The sequence below is a fragment of the Nannospalax galili genome, unplaced genomic scaffold (assembly GCF_000622305.1).
Source record: "Nannospalax galili isolate Female #2095 unplaced genomic scaffold, S.galili_v1.0 scaffold100, whole genome shotgun sequence".
NCBI lineage: Eukaryota > Metazoa > Chordata > Mammalia > Rodentia > Spalacidae > Nannospalax > Nannospalax galili.
In genome coordinates, this window is record NW_008352891.1 from 6,232,367 (window position 1) to 6,255,273 (window position 22,907).

General features: G+C 39.2%; 1 protein-coding gene across 4 annotated transcripts in view; it reads left to right on the forward strand.

The window, feature by feature from the left end:
- Adam17 (ADAM metallopeptidase domain 17) overlaps positions 1 to 22,907 on the forward strand; it is a 52,542-nt gene that overhangs the window by 8,373 nt on the left and 21,262 nt on the right. For 2 of the 4 annotated variants that reach the window (XM_008850128.3, XM_029554600.1), the window contains exons 2-7: positions 3,896 to 4,028; positions 11,080 to 11,210; positions 12,809 to 12,897; positions 14,973 to 15,141; positions 17,344 to 17,477; positions 20,186 to 20,275. In XM_008850128.3, coding sequence (XP_008848350.1) covers positions 3,896 to 4,028; positions 11,080 to 11,210; positions 12,809 to 12,897; positions 14,973 to 15,141; positions 17,344 to 17,477; positions 20,186 to 20,275 — 746 coding nt within the window. Of the gene's footprint in view, positions 1 to 3,895; positions 4,029 to 11,079; positions 11,211 to 12,808; positions 12,898 to 14,972; positions 15,142 to 17,323; positions 17,478 to 20,185; positions 20,276 to 22,907 lie in introns of those variants that run through there. The other 2 variants (XM_008850130.3, XM_017802478.2) reach the window with 2 other exon arrangements.

Here is a 22,907-nt window from a genome sequence, read left to right on the forward strand (position 1 = left end):
TTCCTCCCCCCCCCTCGCCTCCCCCTTTCCTCTTTTGTGGTGCATCAGTAGCATTGGGTTTGTGATGTTAGATTACTTATTCTCTCTGGGCCTTTGGGGATGTTTTGTGGAGATCCTACAATAAGTCACTCAGCACAGCACCTAGTAGGGAAAATTCAGAAACTGTTGAACAAGGTGGTTGACTAAATAAATGATCATCTTTCTTGAAAGTTTCCATTGGTACCCCCTAAGCTTTTTTTTTGATTAGCTGGGTCACCAGAACCATTCATTGGTGGGAAAGTGATTAAGGCCTTCTGAAACAGCTTTCTTCTGGTTTAAGTTTAAAAGGAAATTTCATTAACACAAAATGGTTAGCAAGTGAAAGAATCTTGAAAGAATATTGATTAAACTTGCGTCCATCAGATAGCACATGCCTACATTCTTTCTTCAGGGTTCCTTAAGTATTATACAACAGTAATGGATTATTTCCTTTGATTACCCTGTAGAAACTGCTCTTTCCTAGTCTGTATTTTTCTTTTATCTTCCTTCATTGTCCACAACACCAACTTCTTTTTCTTTTCCATTCCCTCCCTCCTTCTGTCCTTCCTTTGGAGGCAGAGCCTTACTATATATATACTTCACTTTGACCTGAAATTTGCTGTGTAGCCCAGGCTGTCCTCAAACTCAAGCTCTTCCTGCCTTAGCCTCTAGAGTGCTGAAATTACTGGTATGTGACCCCAGGCCCAATTCTGAGATATATTTTCTTGTGGATTGTCTGTGTCTGTGCCTTACTTTATTAAAATGAGCGTTCAGTTGGGCAAGGTCTTTGTTTCATTACTAATGTATTTCAGCATTTAGACTTTAGTGCCTAGTTGTGGATATTTAGGGGAATACGAAGGAGAAAACCACAGGATTGATTCCTTTTCTAAAAATTTATTTTTTAAGGCTGGACATGGTAGCATAGGAAGGCCTGTAAGCCTAGCACCTGGGAGGCGGAACACTAAGATCAGGAGTTCAAGAGCACTCTAGGCTATATAGCCAGTTTGAGGCTAAGGACAACCTGGGCTTCAGTGTGAGGGGTCTTAGAAACCAGAAACAAAAAATGCTTGTAATCCTAGCACTTGGGAGACTTGCATTCCTGGCTAGCAAAGCTACCATAGTACAACTCTGCCCCGCCCCCAATACAGTTACTTTAAATTTTTGATTGACATAAAACCACAATGCATGTTTATACCATGATTCTTTTAAAAGGTCTAAGTGAGCCGGGAGTGGTGACCCATGCCTTTAGTCCCAGCACTCAGGAGGCAGAGGCAGGCGCATCTCTGTGAGTTCGGGTAGCCCCAGCTGGCCTGGAACTTACTATGTAGACCAGGCTGGCCTTGAACTTAGAGAGATCCACCTGCCTCTGCCTCCCAAGTGCTGGGTTTAAAGGTGTGCATCACCATGCCCAGCCCAAAACTATGTTTTTAAAGTTAAAGACATTTTGAGGTAGACATGGTGGTGTACACCATGGGAAGGAAGAGGTAGGTGGATCTCGGAGTTCAACCAGCCTGGTCTATATCCATAGTGAGTTCTAGGCCAGCCAGGGCCATATGAAACAAAATAATTTTTAAAAACAAAAAGCCTTTAAAAATTTTTTTAGTATTATTTTTTATTTTATTTTATGTGTGTGAGTGTATTGCTTGCATGTATGTGAGTGCACCTGTGTCGTGCAGTGTTGCAGAGGTCAGAAGACGGCTTTGGATTCCCCTGGAACTGGAGTTGAGGACAGTTCATAGCCGTGATGTGGGTGCTGGGAACCGAACCCGGGTCCTCTACAAGAGTAGTCAGTGCTCTTAACTGCTGAGCCATCTCTTCAGCCCCGAAACAAAATTATTTTTAAAAAGAAAAAGGCTTTAAAAATTTATTATTATTTTTTGGTCTTTTTGAGACAGGGTCTCCCTGTAGCCCCAGCTGGCCTGGAACTTGCTATGTAGACTAGGTTGACCTCAAACTCACAGAGATCTGCCTGCCTTTGCCCCTGCCCCCCCCCCCCGCCCCCAGTGCTGGGTTTAAAGGTGTGTACTACCATGCCTGGCCAAAAAAAAAAAAAATCTTATTTTGGAGGCAGCAGCAGAGATTCTGTTGATGAAAAATGTTGATTAGAATAGCATAGCGTGGTGGCCCATGCCTTTAGATCCCATTACTTGGGAGGCAGAGGCAGGTGGATTTCTGTGAGTTTGAGGCCAGCCTGGTCTACATAGTGAGTTCCAGGACAGCTGGGGCTACAGGGAGACCCTGTCTCAAAAAGGCCCCCCCCCCAAAAAATAGCATATTCTTTATTATAGTAACTCTTCTATCCCAAAGAAAAACTTATTTCTGCTTTTTCTCAATTGGGGGCAAGTGATCTTTGCTCTTTTTAGATGGTGACCTGATCTAGTAAAGCAGTTCATGCTGATTTCCTTCTAGGGATTGATTCTCTCTCACAGCCCCACAGTGTCAGTAGGTTGATGCATGGTATCTGTGGAAGGGAGCAAAGACAGGGAGGGACACCACCACTTCCACTTCCCCTCTCTTTTTGGAGACAGAGTCTTGCTGACAAGTGTAGATTGGTCTGGGACTCAGGTTTGGGTTTGGGGATTGTTTTCCTGCTTTTGGTTTCTTTGGCTGTTACCACATTTGTTCTTTCTCATTACATATCCATTTCTAAGGAATTGATGTAGCACAGTTTGATCTTAGACATTAAATTTTTTTTGACTTATTTTATAAGGTGTTGGATCCCCTGGAACTGGAGTTATGGATGGTTGTTAGCTGCCATGTGGGTGTTAGGAACTGAACCTGGGTCCTCTGTAAGAGTAGCCAAATGCCCTTTACCCCACTGAGACATCTCTCTAGCCCCGGATCTTAGACATTTTATTTTATTATTTTATTTTATTTATTTTAATTTTATTTTATATTTTTGGTCTTTTTGAGAACAGGGTCTCCTTGTAGCCCCAGCTGGCCTAGAATTCACCATGTAGACCAGTCTGGACTTGATCTCACAGAGATCTGCCTATCTCTGCCTCCCAAGGGCAGTTATTAAAGTGCCACCACACCTGGCTTAATCTTAGACCTTAAATGCCCAAGCTTGAAATATCTTTTATCTTGAAGTTATATACTGTGGTTTTCTTTTATTAGTGTCTTATATCAGTTCATGATCAGAGTTCCCCAGTTATTTCAGATATCTTTCCATGGCTAACTTGTTTGACCTAGGGTCCAAAAAGATTCCTACATTGTAATTGTCTGTTGTGTTCTTAAATCTCTTAGGTCTTTGCCCCTCCCTTCTTTCATATGCTGTTTATTTCCTGGAGAAACTAGGTCATTTGTTCTGCAGGAATTCTAATGTTCTAGGTGTGGAATCTTTTTATGTCCTAGGAACTTGAACTTAGATCTTCATTAGGTTTGGGTTCAAATTTTTTATAAGAATACTTGACTTGTAAGCCGGGTGTGATGATGCACACCTTTAATCCTAGCACTTGGGAGGCAGGGGCAGGGGGATCTCTGTGAGTTCGAGGTCAGCCTGGTCTATATAGCGAGTTCCAGGCCAGTTGGGGCTACAGGAGACTCTGTCTCAAAAAGACCAAAAAGAAAAAAAGAATTTGTTGTGGTTGGGCATTTGGATACCTCAAATTTATGGTCTGGCACAATTGACTGATAGGTTTAGGTGCTAATAACATTTTTTTTTAAAGATTTAAAAAATTGTGTGTGTATGCGATGTATGTGATGTGAGTGCTTGTGCACAAGTATGTGCAGGTGCCTGCAGAGGCGAGAAGAGGGTGTTGGATCCCTTGAACTGGAGTTACAGGCACTTGTAAGCTTCCTGATGTGGGTGCTGGGATCTGAACTCAGGGCCCCATGATTGAGCAACCCGCTAATAACCTTTTTACCTTTATTTCAGAGAAGCTTGATTCTTTGCTCTCAGACTACGATATCCTCTCTTTATCTAATATCCAGCAGCACTCCATAAGGAAAAGGGATCTACAGGCCTTGACACACTTAGAAACACTACTAACTTTTTCAGCTTTGAAAAGGTAATTAGAATTATACATAGAATAATGTTGGGGCAATGCAGGGTTTGGGGCTTGGTTTGGCAAAAACAGTTAAAAGGGTATCTACAGAAATCTTAGGAAATTCTTAAAGATTTGTAATTGATGTAATTATACTTGATTCTAATATGGTGCAGTGCCTATTCTAAAATCCATACTGATAAATATTTTAAAGTAAATGGGTATCCCAAAAATTACTGATGGTTAACAAATATGTTTATGAAATTCTAACAACAATTTTTGGTTAATTGAATGCATATAATAGTTTACATTTTTGGTGCTATAGTAGAACTATTGTCAATAATCTAAATATTTTTATCTTACATATGAAGACATAAAGATTTAATGATAAAGGTTTTGCTGAGGATCCCACATGGTGGGCTAGGTCTAAAGTTTAGTGTTATTTCTGGTCTAAGTTCCTCTAACTTCATAAAATAGATTGATTAATATGGTCTATTTGGGCAACAATTTTAATATGACATGTTTTGAATATTTAAATCTGTTCAGTAATGGCAGGCCTTGTTCTAAGTTGAAATTTAAAAGTATTTAGAAAGAGCAGTAGGAGAATATTAATGGGCTGAATTTTTTAAATTCACTGGCTAGGACTTTATTACATTAAAAAAAAATACAAATAACATTACCAGTGTTTTCTAAAAAAACAAAACCCCTAGCCCCAGCAGCTCCCAAAGACTGGACTCTACTCTTTGTCCCAACACATCTATTAAAGAGCCAGTGATAAGTAGCAGAGATTTATTCATTGTGGCCAAATTAGGAAGAGGAACAAATAAAAGGGTCCAGTGACACCCTACCCCCAGTCTGTCTTTTAAGGCACCAACATGAGCTTTCAATTTAAGCAGAGAAACAACTGGTTCAAGGGGTGAAAAGTATGTATAATTAAGCAGTTCTGGTCAGGATGTGATCCTGACTGTCACTGTCTCAGTTCTGGTTCTGCATGGTGGTCCAAAGAATCCCTTATTGGCTGTCATCATGTGAGTGCATTCAGTCTGATTCCTACAGTATGATTACTTTTGTTCCAGGATGCAGCCTCACTTTCCTGGATTATTGCCCTCATCTAAGCTGGTAGGGGTCTCTCCTGTAAGGGTTTGTTCTTCCTGAAAACACAGGGTGACTTGTGGCCCCAAGTGTGGGGTAAATGCTTTTTAACATAAACACCTACTAAGTGCCTGTTTCAGTAATACATTCACCTGATTTAAAAGTCAAAATACCCCATAAGTAATGGGGCAGAGTTTAGTTGTCTATAGAGTGCTTATCTAGCATATATACAGTCCTGTGTTCTATCACTAGTACTTCTCACCCCGCAACCCCCTGCAAAAGTCTCATAGCAAGTATAGTATGTTTTCATTTCCTAACTCATTCATGTTTCCCAGACTCAGAAGTTTCCTATTTGTAAACTTCTAAAAGATTTTAGTGTATATTTTTTGCAAATAGATTTATGCATCTCATCTCTGAGTTCTGTATTGGTGGATTTAACTAACCACAGATCAAATATATTTGAAAACAATTTCATATGTATTGAACATGTACAGAATTCTTCTTGTCATTGTGTCCTGAAAAGTACAGTATTTTAATTTAATTTAATTTATTTATTTAAGACAGGATCTACTATGTAGCCCTGGCTGACTTGTAACTCACTGCATAGACCAGGCTGCCCTTGAACTTGCAGTGATCCTCTGCCTCTCAAGTGCTAAGATTACAGCATGTGATACTTACTACAACTGGTTTTTATATGGCTGGGGAAGCCAGGCCCTTATGCATGCTAGTTAAGCACTCTACCAACTAAGCTACAACCCTCCCCCCTTCCAGTATACTAGGTTTTACAGCATTTAATTTTTACTTTCTGAGAAGGTAGGGTATCTCATAGTTTGATTTACATTTTATGTGAAATTGAGCATCTTTTCATTTGTTTTAGTTTTTTGTGAATTGCCTTTTCATGTGCTTTGACCATTTTTCTGTTAGATTTACCTTTTGGCTACTGAATTGTAGTATTGCTTCATACATTAAGGAAATTGGTCTATTGTTGCATGTTACTGATATTTTGTGCAAAAAAATTTTACTTTTTCCCGACTATTGCCATAGCTGTATGTTTTTTTCACGTGACTTCTTTTGACTGGATTTTATGTAAAGTAGCACAGTACGGGTTCGCTAGCTTCCAGCCAGCAGCAGATCTGAGCAGGGTGATGATTGCTGCAGTCATCAGGTGCTTACTTTGTATTATTTATTCTGTTAGCACTTGACATGATCGTCATTGGTTCTCACCATTCTCTGCATGGCTCTTCCCCTTTTGTAGATGTATATATGCACACATATGACTCATAGACATTAGGTAATGTGCCCAAACTTATTTAGCTACTAGATGGCTATATGTACACAGGTCCAACTCCAAAGTTAGCTCTTTCTGCAGTCCTGGGGAGAGTTTGGGGAAGGAAGGGAGATAGGAGCAAGAAATGGTTAGTAGCAGGGGAGGAGGACAGAAGAACAAAGCTTAGCTTCTCTCTCTGTAGATCTCAAGTGGCTTGTAGAATCCTTACCTATTATCAGGTCACATGCTTCCATAGCTTTACATATTTATATTTCTTTCATGTTTCATAGATGACTTTGATTCATTAAGAATATGTTAATATTCACTTCTCACTGTGTAAAGAAGCAGCAAAGTTTATTTTACAGTTTTGATCTTACCTATTTAATAGGAATTGCATCTAACAGCTTATGAAAATGTTATACTGTGTGCTTCAAAATAGGCTATTTCGTGTCAGATGTGGTGGTACATTTTTATCCTAGCACTTGGGAGACAGAGGCAGGCTGATTGATCTCTGTGAGTTCAAAGCCAGCCTGGTCTACATAGCCAGTTTTAGACCAGCTGGGCCTACAGGGAGACCTTGTCTCAAAAAACCAAAAACAAACAAACAACCCTCCCCCCCCAAAAAAAACCCCACAAAACAACCTATTTTATCTAATCCTCATGCTGTATTCACTTAGTAGATTTTTTTTTTTTTAATTTGTAATTTGTAGATGAATGGTTTGGTTCTGAGGTTAAGGCCAAGGTCAAACAGTAAATAAAGGTAGAATTTGAACCAAGGTTTTCAGATTCCAAATTGAATACTCTTTTTTTTTTTTTTTTTTTTTTTTTTTTAGCCTGCCTTGAGAGCATGAGGGATGTAACCATTTGTCCTGGAGAATGATAGAATATTTTTTTTGTCTATTTCTGTAGAGTAAAAAATAACTCTGGCTAGCTGAAACAATCAGGGCGTATGATGGTTGACCTTGCCTTTCAGAAGTCACTGCTGCTTGATTGATGGAAAATGAGAAGATTCTCTCTTTTTTTTTTCTGTCTTTTGGAGACAGGGTCTCCCTGTAGCTCTAGCTGTCCTGGAACTCACTATGTAGACCAGGCTGGCCTCGAACTCACAAAGATCCGCCTGCCTCTGCCTCCCAAGTGCTGGGATTAAAGGCATGCGCCACCACGCCCAGCCAGTTCTCTTTTTTTAAGTAGTAGTGGAAGGCAAAAATAATTTAAACCAAGATTACATTAGATTCTAATGTGACTATAGCGATAAATACCCAAAGACGAGTTGAGGTAGTTTTCTGAAAAAGGAACCTTGTTTAAAATTTGCCTCTAAGTTATATTTCCCGTTTGGTACAAATAAAGAAATACTTATTCTATAGTAATGAAAAAGCTGTAAAAATTGTTTTAATTCTTCTTGATAGTGTTGCCAGATTTTTTAAAAAATTTATTTTAAATTTTGTGTCTGTGTGTGTCTATGTATGTGAATGAAGGATCTCTTGGAGCTGGAGTTACAGGCAATTGTGAGCCACCTGACATGGGTGCTAGGAGCTAAACCAGGGTCCTCTGCAAGAGCAGTACACATTCTTAACCGCTGAGCCACCTCTCCAGCTCCTCAGAATTACTTTTTGAAAAACTTAAATGTTTTTCCTGAAAAATGAAACAGCTCAGATTGAGGGTGACTAAAACTGATTAAGAAATGAAAATATTATGTCCCACAAAATGGGCTGCTGAAAATAGGAAAGTAATGTTAATTCAGACTGGTTAGCACTGGTCTGTTATTACTGTAAATTCTTGAAAGTCAGAAAGACAAGTTTCTAAGCAAATTAACTTCATATAGTTTGGGAGAGTAAAGGAAGATATATATATATATATTTGGTCTTTTTGAACCAGGCCCAGCTGTCCTGGAACTCACTATGTAGACCAGGCTGGCCTTGAACTCAACAGAGATCTGCCTGCCTCTGCCTCCCGAGTGCTGGAATTACAGGCGTGTGCCATCACGCCCAGCAGGAAGATATATTTTAACTGACATCCTATTTAGTGGTTTTCTAGCTCAACCCTAAGTTTGGAAAAATTTAAAAAGCACAAATTTTACCATTACTTGATCTTTGTTGTTGTTCTTTGAGGCAGGGTCTCCCTTGTAGCCCCAGCTGGCCTGGAACTCTCTATGTAGACCAGGCTGGCCTTGATCTCACAGAGATCTGCCTGCCTCTGTCTCTGGGGTGCTGGGATTAAAAGGCATGTGCCACCATGCCCAACTTTGGTCTTTATTTTTATTAATTATTATTAAAAAGATTTTATGCACACAAGCTCATGTGTGCTGGTGTATGCATTCCACAGCAGGTGTGTAGAGGTCAGAGGACAGTCTCAAGGACAGTCTCAAGTGTTGGTCCTTGCTTTCCACTTTTTAAAAATATATATTTTAAATATTTTATATAGCATTTTTATTTTATGTGTATGAGTGTATTGCCTATATGTATGTAAATACCCCCATGTCATGCAATGCCTGCAGAGATCGGAAGAGGGAATCAGATCCTCTGGAACTGGAGTTACAGATGGTTGTTAGCTGCTATGAGGGTGCTGGGAACTGAACCTGGGTCCTCTGCAAGAGTAGCCAATGCTTTTAACCGCTGAGCCATCTTTCCAGCCCCATATATATACACATTTTTTTAATTGAGTTTTTGTACATTTCATATAGTACATCTTAATCATATTTAGACCCCCTCTCCTATCAGCACCCCCACCATAGCCCTTCCCCACTGGATTTCATGCATTCTGTCATATATGTTAAGGCTTATTGAGTCAAATTTGTGTCTCCGGGTGTGTCTCAGTGTGAGTTCATCCACCAGAGCCTGGTCAGCTTATCTGGCATCACTCCCTTAAAGAAGACCAACTTTTCCTCACCCAGATCAATTGCCAATAGTTCTTCAGCTGAGGTTGGGGCTTCTTAGCCATTTTCCCAGTTCTATGCTGGTTTTTTGTCTGGTTTGAGTTTGCATGAGTCTTGTATATGTTGTCACCATTGCTGTAAGTTCATATGAGGAAGTTCCCAGCTGCCTGGAAAACTCTTCCTTCCTTGTGGCCATCTACCACTCCTGGCTTTTATAGTCTTTCTGCCCCCCTCTTTCACAGTGATCCCTGAGCCCTAGTGGAAGAGGTTTAATATAGAAATCCTATCCAGGGACACACCCTCTGCAGTCTCTTATTCTCTACATTTTTTGCCTTCCACTTTGGGTTCTGGATTCCAACTCAGGTCCTCACCTTTGCATGACAAGCACTTTACTCGCTGAGTCATGTCCCCAGCCCCAACAGAAGATTCTTCATGTAGAAAATTCACAATGCAATTGCTATGACTTTTCCCAGGAAGAACATTAAAAATAATATTATGAATCATGGAGAGCTTTAAAATTAAATAATAGGGATGCTTTTCTTTTCAAAATTCCCAGAAGAACTAAAGGTGTAAAAAAAATAATGATAATATCTAGGAAGACACATTTTTGGAGAGCAGAGGAAATAGTCCAAGGTTTTATGAAATAATGCATTGTCTCTCTTTTTCTCTAACTATTAAAAAACATACAAGCAAAACTAAAATAGCCTTGTATGTTCAAAAAGTTAAAAATACTTGTTGCTGTGGAGACACTCCCAGTCTGGATTCCTTCCTGGCGGTTGAAAGACTTATGTAGACTCGTAGGAAAGCAACATTTCATATTTTCAACACCATAGCTGACAAAATTTGTTCCTGTGACTGAGATGAATAGTGTACCTTTCTTTGCCTTGGGTGTTAATGGGCACATTGAAAGGGGTCTGTAAATAATCACTGTAAAAATCTGGCTCACCACTCTGAATTTTTAATGTCAGAATAAAAATGCCTAGAAAACAGAAAAGAATATTAAGCCATGTAGAGAACATAAAAATTTGTTTTTATGTCTGCATTTAGAAGGTTGGTGTTTATTTCCCTAGTTGTAATTATGGATTAAGTTTTTTCAAGAGTTTTTTGAGGAGGGTCCAAGTATGAGTGCTTTTATATTGTATATTTATTTATGTGTGTGTATGTGGGTGAGTGTGCCGTGGCATGCCTGGGAGTTGATTCTGTCTGTCTGTCTGTCTGTCTGTCTTTTTTGAGACAGTTTCTCCCTGTAGTTCCAGCTGGCCTGGAACTTACTTTGTAGACCAGGCTGGCCTTGAACGGACAGAGATCAGAGATCTGCCTGCCTTTGCCTCCCAGGTGCTGGGATTAAAGGCATGCGCCATCACGTTGGGCATTTGTTCTCTTTTTTATCACCTCAGCCTCACTGATCAAATTCAGGTTGTCAGGCTTGGAAGCAAGCATGTTTACTTGTGAGCCATCTGGCTGCCCCCCCACTTAAAAATTACTTTCTTTTGGTTTGCTCAGGTTTTATAACTAAAGATACTGGTCCATTGTCTTTATAGGAAAAGTACTGCTCAAGTACCTAGTAAAATATTAGTGACAGGGCTGGAGAGACTGCTCAGTGATTAAGCACACTTCCTAATCTTTGAAGGGATCTGATACCCTCTTCGGGCTTCCATGGGCACCTGCACACACATGCATATACACAAAACAGACACTAATAATAAGTCTTTTAAAAATTATTAGTTATCACTTGGGTGGATATTTATTCTTGTCATCTCCTAGATTTAGAAAAGTTTAATGAAATAAATATTAGTCTTCTTTTTTTTTTTAATCTTTAAACTGTGAATACATTCTCTCTTTAGGCATTTTAAATTATACCTGACATCAAGTTCTGAACGCTTTTCACAAAACTTCAAAGTTGTGGTGGTGGATGGTAAAGATGAAAGCGAGTATACCGTGAAGTGGCAGGACTTCTTCAGTGGACATGTGGTTGGTTAGTATGGAGCTTATATTTGCCCTGTTTTTAAGGAGTTATGTTTTGTGCTAGTCACTCTTAGCTGTGACAGAATACCTGACATAAATAACTTAAAAAGAAAAACTTTATGTTAACTCATGGTTTCAGAGGTCTGAAGTAAGCCAGAACATCATGGTGGCAGAACTCTGTGGTAGAGGAGGCTACTCACCTCATGGTGGCCAGGAAGCACAGAGAAAAGAGAAGGACATGCCCCCAGTGACCTTCTTTCTCTAATCGAGCCCCATCTCCTTACTAGTCATCTCCATTCTGTCATATATCAGTGGGTTAATGCCTTGATGATGATAGAATCCACATGGTATCTAATCACCTTTCCCAAAACTGAACTGGCCACTAAACTTAATTTTTATGGGATATCTTCAAATTCAGATCATAATAGGTCTAACTTAATTGCATAGTCTTTTTTTTCTGGTGGATGATAGGGAAAGAGGTATCATAGTGTGCTGTATGATTTTATTTGAACTATGTAAGTTTGGAAGCAGAAACCTGCGAATAGGGGGAAATAGGTATCATCTAGCATATCATATTAATTGGCTAGCATCTCTTGCTCCCTCCTTCCTTCCCTCCTTCTCTCCTAAATAACCCAGGCTGGCCTCAAACTCTGTCTTCCTCCTTCTGCCTCTCAGTGTTGTATTGTACCACACCTGGCTAAAGTTTACTTTTTACTTTTTCTGCAATAAGAATTGAACACTCCAAATTACGTAATGTTAGATCTATGTATTCTAAAGACCTATATATTCTAAATTGTGCTTCCTTAGTTCTTTTTTGAGACAGGGTCTCACTGTGTAGCCCAAGCTGGCCTACAGCTCATGAAAATTCTTCCTGCCTCAGCCTCCTGAGTGCAGGGATTACCAGCTCTTCTTCCTACCCAAATTTAGGTAAAGCTAGCAGAAGAAAATCTATAGGTTTGTTTGTTTGGGGAAATGAATGGATTTCAAATTACTTGCGTTTGCTCCTTAGCTAAGATTAAGGTTGGAATTTCGAAGCTTTTTTTCAAGAGCCCTTTTTTTTGTTGGCAGAGCTTTTACATTACCAAGGTTAATTCTAATCTGATGAAGGATTTCCTTGATTTTTACTGTCAACAATGAATAGTTTATTATTTGATAAAGTTATTTTTTATATTTATTCATTTGTGTGTATGCTTGCTTGCATGAGTGATATACGTATCAGAGGACAACTTTCAGGAGTCCCCATGGGGTTCCTGGGGATTCAGCTGAGGTCATTGGGTTTTGCCACAGTGGCCTTTACTACTGATTCATCTTGCTGGCCCTGCTAAAAAATTTTTTTGGTTGCTTTTAAACAACTATTTTATTTATTATCTTTATTTTCTGTGTATGAGTGTTTTGTTTGTGTGTATGTAAGTGCACCACATTCATGCAATGCTCCACAGAGGCCGGAAGAGGGTGTTGGATCCTCGGGAAGAAGAGCAAGTGTTCTTACCTGCTAAGCCATCTCTCCATCTGCCTCTGCCTCCTGAGTGCTAGGACTTGAGGTGTGTGCCACTAGAGCTGATGCTAAAAATATTTTTAATAATAAAAATATCTTTTTTTCCCCCCAAGGTGAGCCTGACTCTAAGGTTCTAGCCCATATAGGAGATGATGATGTTACAATAAGAATCAATACAGATGGGGCAGAATATAACATAGAGGTAAGTCTACATGTGAGAGGTTTTTTGTTTGGTTTTTATTTGTGGATAGGAGGTTGAGACAGGGCAGTCCAAGCTGGCCTCTGTGTGGCTAAGGTTGGCCTTGAACCCCTGGTCCATCTTTCCTTCCTTCCTTCCTTCCTTCCTTCCTTCCTTCTTTCCTTCCTTCCTTCCTTCCTTCCTTCCTTCCTTCCTTCCTCTTTCTCCCTTTCTCCCTTTCTTCCTTCCCTATTTTCAGTAGCTCATCTCTCTGAAGCTTCTTAGCAGTTTTTTAAGATGCAAAGGCAAACTAGGTGTGATGGCTCACACTTTATAATCCCACCACTTGGGAGACTGAGGCAGGAGGATTGCTATCAGTTCAAGCCAGCTTGGGCTACATAGGGAAAGCCTATCTATCTTTAAAAACCTAAATGAATAATCCTAAATGTTGGAGTTACAGTCTGTGGCCACTTTGTGTGATGCTGGTGATAGAGCTCAGGGCCTCTGTATGCAAGCCGAGTGCCGTACCATTAAAAGATTTACTTATTTTTATGTGTGTGAATGTCTGAATGTATGTATGTGCGTCCATGTGTTCCACAGAGGCCAGAAGTGGGTGTCAGATCCCCTGAAACTAGACTTATAGGTGGTTCTGAGCCACTGTGTGGGTTCTGGGAACTGAGCCTGGGTCCTCTGGAAGAGAAGCAAGCACTCTTAACTACTGAGCCATCTCTCCATTCCCTGTTTTCATTTTCTTGATGGAGAATTTATATATATGTATATATATATTTGTAAAGTTTTTATACACACACACACACACACACACACATGTATTTTTTTTTTCCCATTCTCCACAGCTAGGACAGAACATTTGTTTTATAAAAATGAAAATATCCTCTTGACTTGAATAAACTTTGGTGCACAAGTTGTCATTTACTGTGGCCTAGCAACATTATAAATACAGACTTTTAAAAATTATTTTTATGCCAGGCATCGTGGTGCACACCTTTGATCCTAGCACTCGAGAGACAGAGGCAGGTGGATCTCTGTGAGTTCCAAGCCAGCTGGGGCTACAGGGAGACCCTGTCTCAAAAAAAAAAAATTAAAAAAAAAAATTTTTATGATGCTGAGGGTTAAAGACGCAGATTTGAAAAAACAACAACAACAAAAAACAAAACCCAAATTGCTTTCCCTAAAACTCATGGAAGGATTCAGCATATCATTAAATGTTTTCAATCACCTCTCATAAAAACTTTTTCTTATGTATAAAATCTAGCATGGCAAAAAGATATTTCTGAATTGTTAAAGAAAAGCCAATGAAAACATCACATTTACAGAAACACCCCCCTTTATTGCAGTGTCACCACCACCTGTAACAGTGCCAGAACAGAACAGTAGTTACATATTTTAAATGAATTTAAATGAAATGAATAGGCATTTTTTTCTTCTTCCTAACTTCTGTGGAGTATTTTTTTTTTAATATACATGAAATTGTGAATAATATGAAGGGCAGACACTCTCCAGAATGGCTATATGATTTTTAAATGGCCTGAAATGTATCCCAAAATTGACAACCTCTTTGTAGTTTGAACAGTATATAGCTTTCTTGCTACACGACTAATCTCTCAGAAGCTATAAAGACTACTTTTTTGTTTGTTTAGAAAGAAACTCCATATGATTAAAACAGAAATTATTCTCTAAGAAATGAATATTGTCTATGAACAAGCAAGGGCTACTGCAAGAATTTTACATTGTGGCCAGGCATGGTAGCACACACCTTTAGTCCCAGTATGCCGGAGGCAGAGGTTAGCCTGGTCTACATAGGGAGTTCTAGGCCAGCTGGGGCTATAGAGAGACCCAGAAAGAAACTCCATATGATTAAAACAGAAATTATTCTCTAAGAAATGAATATTGTCTATGAACAAGCAAGGGCTACTGCAAGAATTTTACATTGTGGCCAGGCATGGTAGCACACACCTTTAGTCCCAGTATGCCGGAGGCAGAGGTTAGCCTGGTCTACATAGGGAGTTCTAGGCCAGCTGGGGCTATAGAGAGACCCTGTATAGAATTTTACATTGCATCATCTGTATTTTCTGTTTTAGCCACTTTGGCGGTTTGTTAATGATACTAAAGACAAAAGAGTATTAGTTTATAAGTCTGAAGATATCAAGAATGTTTCACGGTTGCAGTCTCCAAAAGTATGTGGTTATATAAAAGCAGACAGTGAAGAGTTACTTCCTGAAGGGCTCATAGACAGAAAACCACCTGAAGGTAAGATTTCAAAAGTATGTTTCAGAAATGACAGAAGCACAGTACAACTGTCTCCAGCAGGAGTGTTTGTTAATTGATTAAAATAGCATGATTATCAAGTAACTATAATATTTGGATTGAAAATAGTTTTGCTACAGAAATTCTTATTTCCTTTTCTATAATAGTTGAAAACATTAGAAAATAATAGGAGCAACAATCTTTTTTAAATTTTATGTGTATGAATGTATTGCCTGCATGTGAGTGTACCTGTGTTGTGCAATGCCGCAGAGGTCAGAAGAGGTCTTCGGATTCCCCTGGAACTGGAGTTAAGGATGGTTCATAGCTGCCATGTGGGTGCTGGGAATCAAACCCGGACATCTGTTTATGTCCTTGCAAGAACAGTCAGTGCTCTTAACTGCTGAGTCATCTCTCCAGCCCCACGGAGCAACAATCTTAATCAAGACTAAAGGAAGAGACAATGGAATGATTTAAGGAAAATTCTTTATTTGCAGCTCTTTAGAAATGCCAAAATAATATTTTTGAAAGGTAGTCTTGCAGAGTATGATGCACACCCTTTAATTCTAGCACTTGGTTGGCAGAAGCAGGTGGATTTCTGTGAGTTCCAGGTCAGCCAGGGCTACATAGTGAGTGCTGTCTCAAACAAAGCAAAACAAACAGAAAAGTAGCCCAAAAAGCTTGTGAGAGATTAAGTTGTCAATCTTGAGGCACATTTAGGGTCATTTAAAAATCATATAACCATTTCGGAGAGGTTCTGTCTTCATTTTTTATTTATTTATTTTTTATTATTTATTTATTTAATTTTTTTTCCTTTTTTTTTTTTTTTGTCTTTTTGAGACAGGGTCTCCCTGTAGTCCCAGCTGACCTGAACTCACTATGTAGACCAAGCTGGCCTTGAACTCACAAAGATCCGACTGCCTCTGCCTGATCCCCGCTGGGACTAAAGGCATGAGCCACCACACCCAGCTTATTTATTTTTTTTAAAGAGGCAAGGTTTCATTCTATTGCTCAGGTTGACTTGAATGACAGGCTCAGGCGATCTTCCTGCCTCCTCCTGAGTATACAGGTGTACACTGTCATGCCACCTTTTTGTTGTCGTTTATGAAGACCTTGAAAAGCCTTAACATTTTAGTATATTGCTAAGTAAACTCTTAGATAATTAGATTATTTGATAAAAATGTTAACAAAGATATTTTAAACCTTTTATTATAAGGATATATTTGTTTGTAACTGCTTGTATCCAGTTTCATTTTAAAAATGTCCTGGTGATTTTGTTTCTACTTGGGTCATTGAGACACCCCAGACTAACAAATGAGCTACATATGCTCATGGATATTTTTCTCTATGTACACATATATGACTATTCATATGTGTGAATATGTGTGTACTTCTGTATAGTCCATAAATATACCTTCACTTGTGGGCAAGACATTAGACAGGCCTGTTTGTGTGAGGGCCATGAAAGTTTCAGCTTAGCATTGATGATCTTAGCAGTACCTCCAAATCCCCAGAATTACTACTCTTTTGTTTGTTTGAGACAGGGTCTTGTTATACAGCCCATGATGGCCTTCAGCTCTCCATCCTCAGACTCCTAAGTGCTGTGATTATAAATGTGTGCCGCCATATGTGGCTCATACCTAGCTTACTTAAGTTTTAATATATGATTACCTTGATATTTTTACTATTACTTTGATTAATTCATGGAGTCCTAAAAGAAAATGACTGGTGGAGTCCTAACCTAGTAATAGATAATTATTTTATTGTATAATATACACTTTAAATTTTTCTTTCTTTTTGTGGTGGTGAGCCTTACATATCCTAGGAGCCTCTTGCTTTTGAATTCTACAATTTAAGACTTTGTACTACTTTTTACTTTTCTATCTTCCTGCAAATTGTTTTTTAACTCAAGATACCATTAAGGAGCCAAATGTGGTAGTGCATGCCTATAATCCCAGCACTTGGGGTGTGGAGGCAGGAGGATCAGGAGTTAAAGGTCATCCTTGACTACATAATGAGTTAAAGATCAGTCAAGGCTGAATGGGACCCAATCTCAACTCTCCCTTTCTGAAAAAGAAAACGATGCCTTTAAGGATACTAAGCTTAAATAATGCTTGTTGCAGAAACACTAGATTTAAAGTGCTACTATAAAAAACCCTCCTTGTTTTGACGAATTTTGATTTAATAGTGCATACAAATTCATATTAGAGTTTGTTCATCGAGTGAAGAGAAGAGCTGAGCCAAATCCTATGAAGAACACGTGTAAATTACTGGTGGTAGCAGATCATCGCTTTTATAAATACATGGGCCGAGGGGAAGAGAGCACCACTACCAATTATTTAGTAAGTATTTGATATTGCATAGGGCAGTTAGACAAATAATTTATGTGGGTGGATAAATTCCAGTCAGAGAAGGCTGTAGTAATTTACCACTTAAAGAAACCATGCCTGTTCCAGGTACTGTTATTTTCTTTTAGTTAATTTGAAGGCAGTTATCTTCGGTTCTTATATTACTATCTGGAAACTAAACTTCAAACTTACGTCAACTCATTTTACTTTTAAGTTACTATTCTCTGTGCATTAGACTTTTATGCACATTAAAATAGAGGGAAAGTTCATAATGTCCTTTTTTTTCTTCCTTTTTTTTTATTATTTTAATTTTTAATGTGTATGCGTGTATTGCCTGCGTGTAAGTGCACCCATGTTGTGCAATGCCCGTGGAAGACAGAAGAGGCTGTCGGATCCCCTGGAACTGGAGTTACGGACAGTTAGCTGCCATGTGGGTGCTGGGATTCGAACCCTGGTCTTCTGCAAGAACAGTCAGTGTTCATAACTGCTGAGCCATCTCTCCAGCCCTATAATGTCCTTTCTTTATACTAGCGAGCACCTAACAAATGTCAGTATCACATGCATAGATTTGTGTTTCAGAATTAAAAATTATTCTTCTTTTCAGTGCTGGTGATCAAATATTTTTTGGTAAATCATGCTTTGCCTCCCTCATGCATGTTAAGCAAGGCCCTTCTACTGAGCCTATCCCCAACCTGATAGGGGACTTTTGAGCTTCAGCTGTTAAATTTTCAAAGTCAGGGAAATCATTTTTCACCAAGTGCCCTCTCCCCCTACCCCCAGTATGACCTTATTCCTCATGGTAACTTGGGAGTGATTTAAATGTTGTCTTTGAGGGAATAAGAGAATGCAACTATTCATGCACCAGCAGCCTTGTACAGTAAAGATGTCTTTCTCACTGCTGTGCCTGTCCCATTCTTTCTGTTTTGTTCATACCCCCCGCCCCTTTCACCCTGCTTTCCTGCTCTTTCTGTCATGTGGATGAATTTATTAGGAGAATAGTGGGAGTCATTGTAATTGTTCCTAAGCAAGAGAGATTGTCGAACATTTTAATCTGGGCTTTTGTATTAAAGGGCTCCTTCTGTTTCTTTGTATAGTACATCATGAATATGAGTGTGATGTAAGGTCTAGTTTTAAAAATTGCATTTCTTATAGTTTAAAGCAAATAACAGTATCTTAGACCTATAACTTACTTTACTACTTCAGAACTTGTACAAACCTTGTCAACCCATTTAAAAAAATATTTTATTTAAAAAATTTTATGTGTATGAGTGTATTGCTTGTGTGTGTGTAAGTGCACCTGTATCCTGCAGTGCCCATGGAAATCAGAAGAGGGCATCAGATTCCCTGGGACTGGAGTTATGGACAATTGTTAGCCACCATGTGGGTGCTGGAAATTGAACCTGGGCCCTCTTCAAGAATAGTCAGTGCTCTTAACTGCTAAGCCATCTCTCCAGCCTCTGTCAACCCATTTTATTTTTATTTTTTATTGTTTTTATTTTATGTATATGAGTGTATTGCCTGAATGTGTGTACGTGCACCCATGTCGTGCAGTGCCCAAAGAAGTCAGAAGAGGATATCAGATCCCCTGGGACTGGAGTTAGCATTTTTGTTCTTTCCCATGTAGTAATTATGCTGTGCCTTTGTGCCCAGTCTTCCTAAATCAGAGGCTGGAAGGAGGAATGGTGGCAGTAGGTACCTCCTTCCTCTGGCCTTCTTTTCCTTACTGTAGAATCTTGTCGGGTAAGGAAATAGAAGTAGCGGGTTACTGGGACTGGGGGAGACAGCTCAGAGGTTACAGAAAGTCACATAAATTCTGGGTAAGTCTGTCAGCCTACCTGTATGTAATTCCAGCCTTTGATGGTGGGGATGGAATCCCCAGAGAAAGCTGGCTAGTGAACTAGCTTTATTGGTAAGCTCTGGGTTTGAAGGACCCTGCCTCAATGAATAAGTAGAAGAGCAGGTGATGATGATGCCCTACAGCATCCTTAGGCCTCCACATGCATGTGTACACACACAAATACACATGCATGCACGTGCACACACAGGCATGCATGCAAAACCATGCATACACCATACACATAAGAAAAATGGGGAGGGGAAAGGAGTTATTGCTTCCATTTTACCTGTTCAAGGAGCACTTATGAGACAGAGTGAAGATAGACTTTTTAAAATGGAATAATTTTCGGTAAATCAATGGATTTTTTCATATTCAAGTTGACTGGAAAGACAGGTTTTTTTTTGGTCTTTTTGAGACAGGGTCTCCCTGTAGCCCCAGCTGTCCTGGAACTCACTATGTAGACCAGGCTGGCCTTGAACTCACAGAGATCCACCTGCCTCTGCCTTCCGAGTGCTGGGATTAAAGGTGTGAACCACCACACCCGGCCTTGGTTTTGTTTTGTTTTTTTATGTGTATGAGTGTATTGCCTGCATGTGTGTAAGTGTACCTGTGTTGTGCAATGCCCACAGAGGTCAGAAGAAGGCATTGGATTTCCTGGAACTGGAGTTACAGTTGTTAGCCACCATGTGGGTGCTGGGAATCGAATCCAGGTCCTCTGCAAGAGCAATCAGTGCTTTTAACCACTGAGCCATCTCTACAGCCCTGGAATGACAGTTTTAAAAAAGCCTGATACTTGATACTTTGGTTCTGTATATTATGTTGCAGAGTGGTAAAGATGTACATAATGTCTTCTTTTTATATACAGATAGAGCTAATTGACCGAGTTGATGACATATATCGGAACACTTCGTGGGATAATGCAGGATTTAAAGGTTATGGAATACAAATAGAACAGGTATTTATCAGTATGTGGCCTTGTGTTAATCCATGAAGTTATATACACTAAATTTTCTTTTCAAAATACAAAAGCTTATCTTTCTTTTTCTTTTTTTTTTTTTTTTTTTTTTAACCTCCTGTAGCCCAAGCTGGCCTGGAACTTGGTATGGATACCAGGCTGGCCTCTATCTCACAGAGATCCACCTGCCTTTGCCTCCTGAGTCTTGGAACTACAGGCGTGTGCCACCTTGACTGACTTGTGTGTTTATATAGATTGTAAGGTTTTCTATCTTGAAGCTTGTTTTAGGCAGAAAAATCTCTTAATGCTGTCATACAGACTTTTATCCCCCATAGTGTTTTCTTTTTTCTTTTTCTTTTGGCCTTTTTGAGACAGGGTCTCCCTGTGGCTCCAGCTGTCCTGGAACTCACTATGTAGACCAGGCCGGCCTTGAACTCACAGAGATCCACCTGCCTCTGCCTCCCTAGTGCTGGGATTAAAGGCGTGCGCTACCACGCCTGGCGCTGTAGTGTTTTCTTAATCTCTGATTAGGCTTCAGTCTTTAGTTATAGTCCTAGTATATATTACTGGATCCTTAGGAAAGTTTACTGAGGACTTTAGTAGAGGACATTTACATGCACAGAGCCAGCAGTTTCTCTTTTTTAAAACATCTTCTGTTTCCTCAGCTGTTAAAGGCATGACCAGCAGTGCTTTGCTAATGTCATCATAATTTTATCTCAGTAAAAATTGTTCTTGCATGCCTTTAATCCCAGAACTTGGGAGGCAGAGGCACGTGGATCTATCTTTGTGAGTTCAAGGCCAGCCTGGTCTACATAGTGAGTTCTAGTACAGCTGGGGCTACAGGGAGACCCTGTCTCAAAAAGACTGGAAAAAAAAAATTGTTCTCAATGATTTTGAAATTGATTATTGCTTTGGACAAATAGACATTTTCATATAATTCTGAATAATTTTTCCAGGTTCTTTATATTGAACCATAGTCTTATAGGCTATATTGTGTAAAATTTAGAGATTAGAAAAAAGGAAACTCAAAAAAACAATTTAGTTTGATTTAGTGGCATATGCCATTAATTCCAGTTCTTGGCAGGCAGAGGCAGGAGGAGCTCTGCAAGTTCCAGGCCAGCCTGGTCTATATAACAAGTTCCAGGTCAGCCAGGACTTAGATAGGCTCTGTCTCAAAAAACAAACCAAACAAATATTTTTGAAATCATGGAATATTTCATGGAATAATCATGGAATCATCAATGAAATCATGTGGAACTTTTGATAGTATTTATAAAACTAAGAGAACTATTGTTCTCTTCCATTTCCTCTAACCTACAGACATCCCTGTCAGTAGTTTCATGTATATTTTCCCAGAGATGTTGTATATAGAGTGTACTTGTATAGGTAAGTCTGTGTTTAACACAATGGCAGTATGCTGTACATTTTTGCATCTTGGTTTGGTTTTTTTTTTCGGTCTTTTTGAGACAGGGTCTCCCTGTAGATTCAGCTGACCTGGAACTCACTATGTAGACCAGGCTGGCCTTGAACTCACAGAGATCTGCCTGCCTCTGCCTCCCAAATTCTGGGACTAAAGGCGTGTGCCACCATACCTGACACACCTTGTTTTTTTTTTACTTATGGCATGCTGGAGATTATTTCATATTAATATTTAGAAAGTGAACTACTTGTTTTAAAAATTACTGTACCATGTTCAGGTTTTTTTTAGGGAATCAATAAATAGAAGTTCCTTTTTACCTTAGAAACTTGGAACCAGTTGAAGAACATAGCAATATAGGAAACAGAAATATCAACTTTATAATAGATGTGTTGGAGGATGTGATTTTTATAGTTATGTTGGATTCCAGTTGCTTTATATCAGAATTGACCTTGTCCACTCACCACCAAAACTACTAAGGCCTTCCCTGATAAGCTTACCATGCAGTGTTAGTGCACACCAGGTAGGCCCTCTGTAGACAGGGAAGAGAGAGACCAGAAACTGCTGGCTTCTTTTCCTTTTCCTCTGACTCACTAATTAGAAAAAGTGTTCCTTTCTTTTCTTCTTTGCAGATTTACTATGAATTTGTTTTAAATGCATGATACAAGTAGAAGCTCCAGTTTCTTATTCTTTGGTACAGAAAGTGATGTACATCATAATTCTTCTTTCTAAATTATTGACTATAGTTTTAATAAATATTTTAGGCTCATGTAACCTAAGTATTCACTTTTTTTCAAATAAATGTGAATGACATGAAAAATTTAGAACTTTTATAACATTTTAAGTAATTTATTGACATGTATTTTCCATATTACATGCTTTTCAGTTTTTTAAAGTCATTAACTATTAGAGCTGAGAATTTGGGTTGTGTATTTCTCGCATGTGTGTACATGCACCTGTGTCATGCAGTGCCCAAGGAGGTCAGAAGAAGGTGTTGGATCCCTTGGAACTGGAGTTAGGGGCAGTTATTAGCTGTTATTTGGATGCTGGAAATTGAACCTGGGTCCTCTACAAGAGCAGCCAGTGCTCTTAACCATTGAGCATCTCTCCAGCCCTTGGTTTCAGTTTTCTTCTTTCTTTCTTTCTTTCTTTCTTTCTTTCTTTCTTTCTTTCTTTCTCTTTCTTTCTTTCTTTCTTTCTTCCTATCTCTCATCC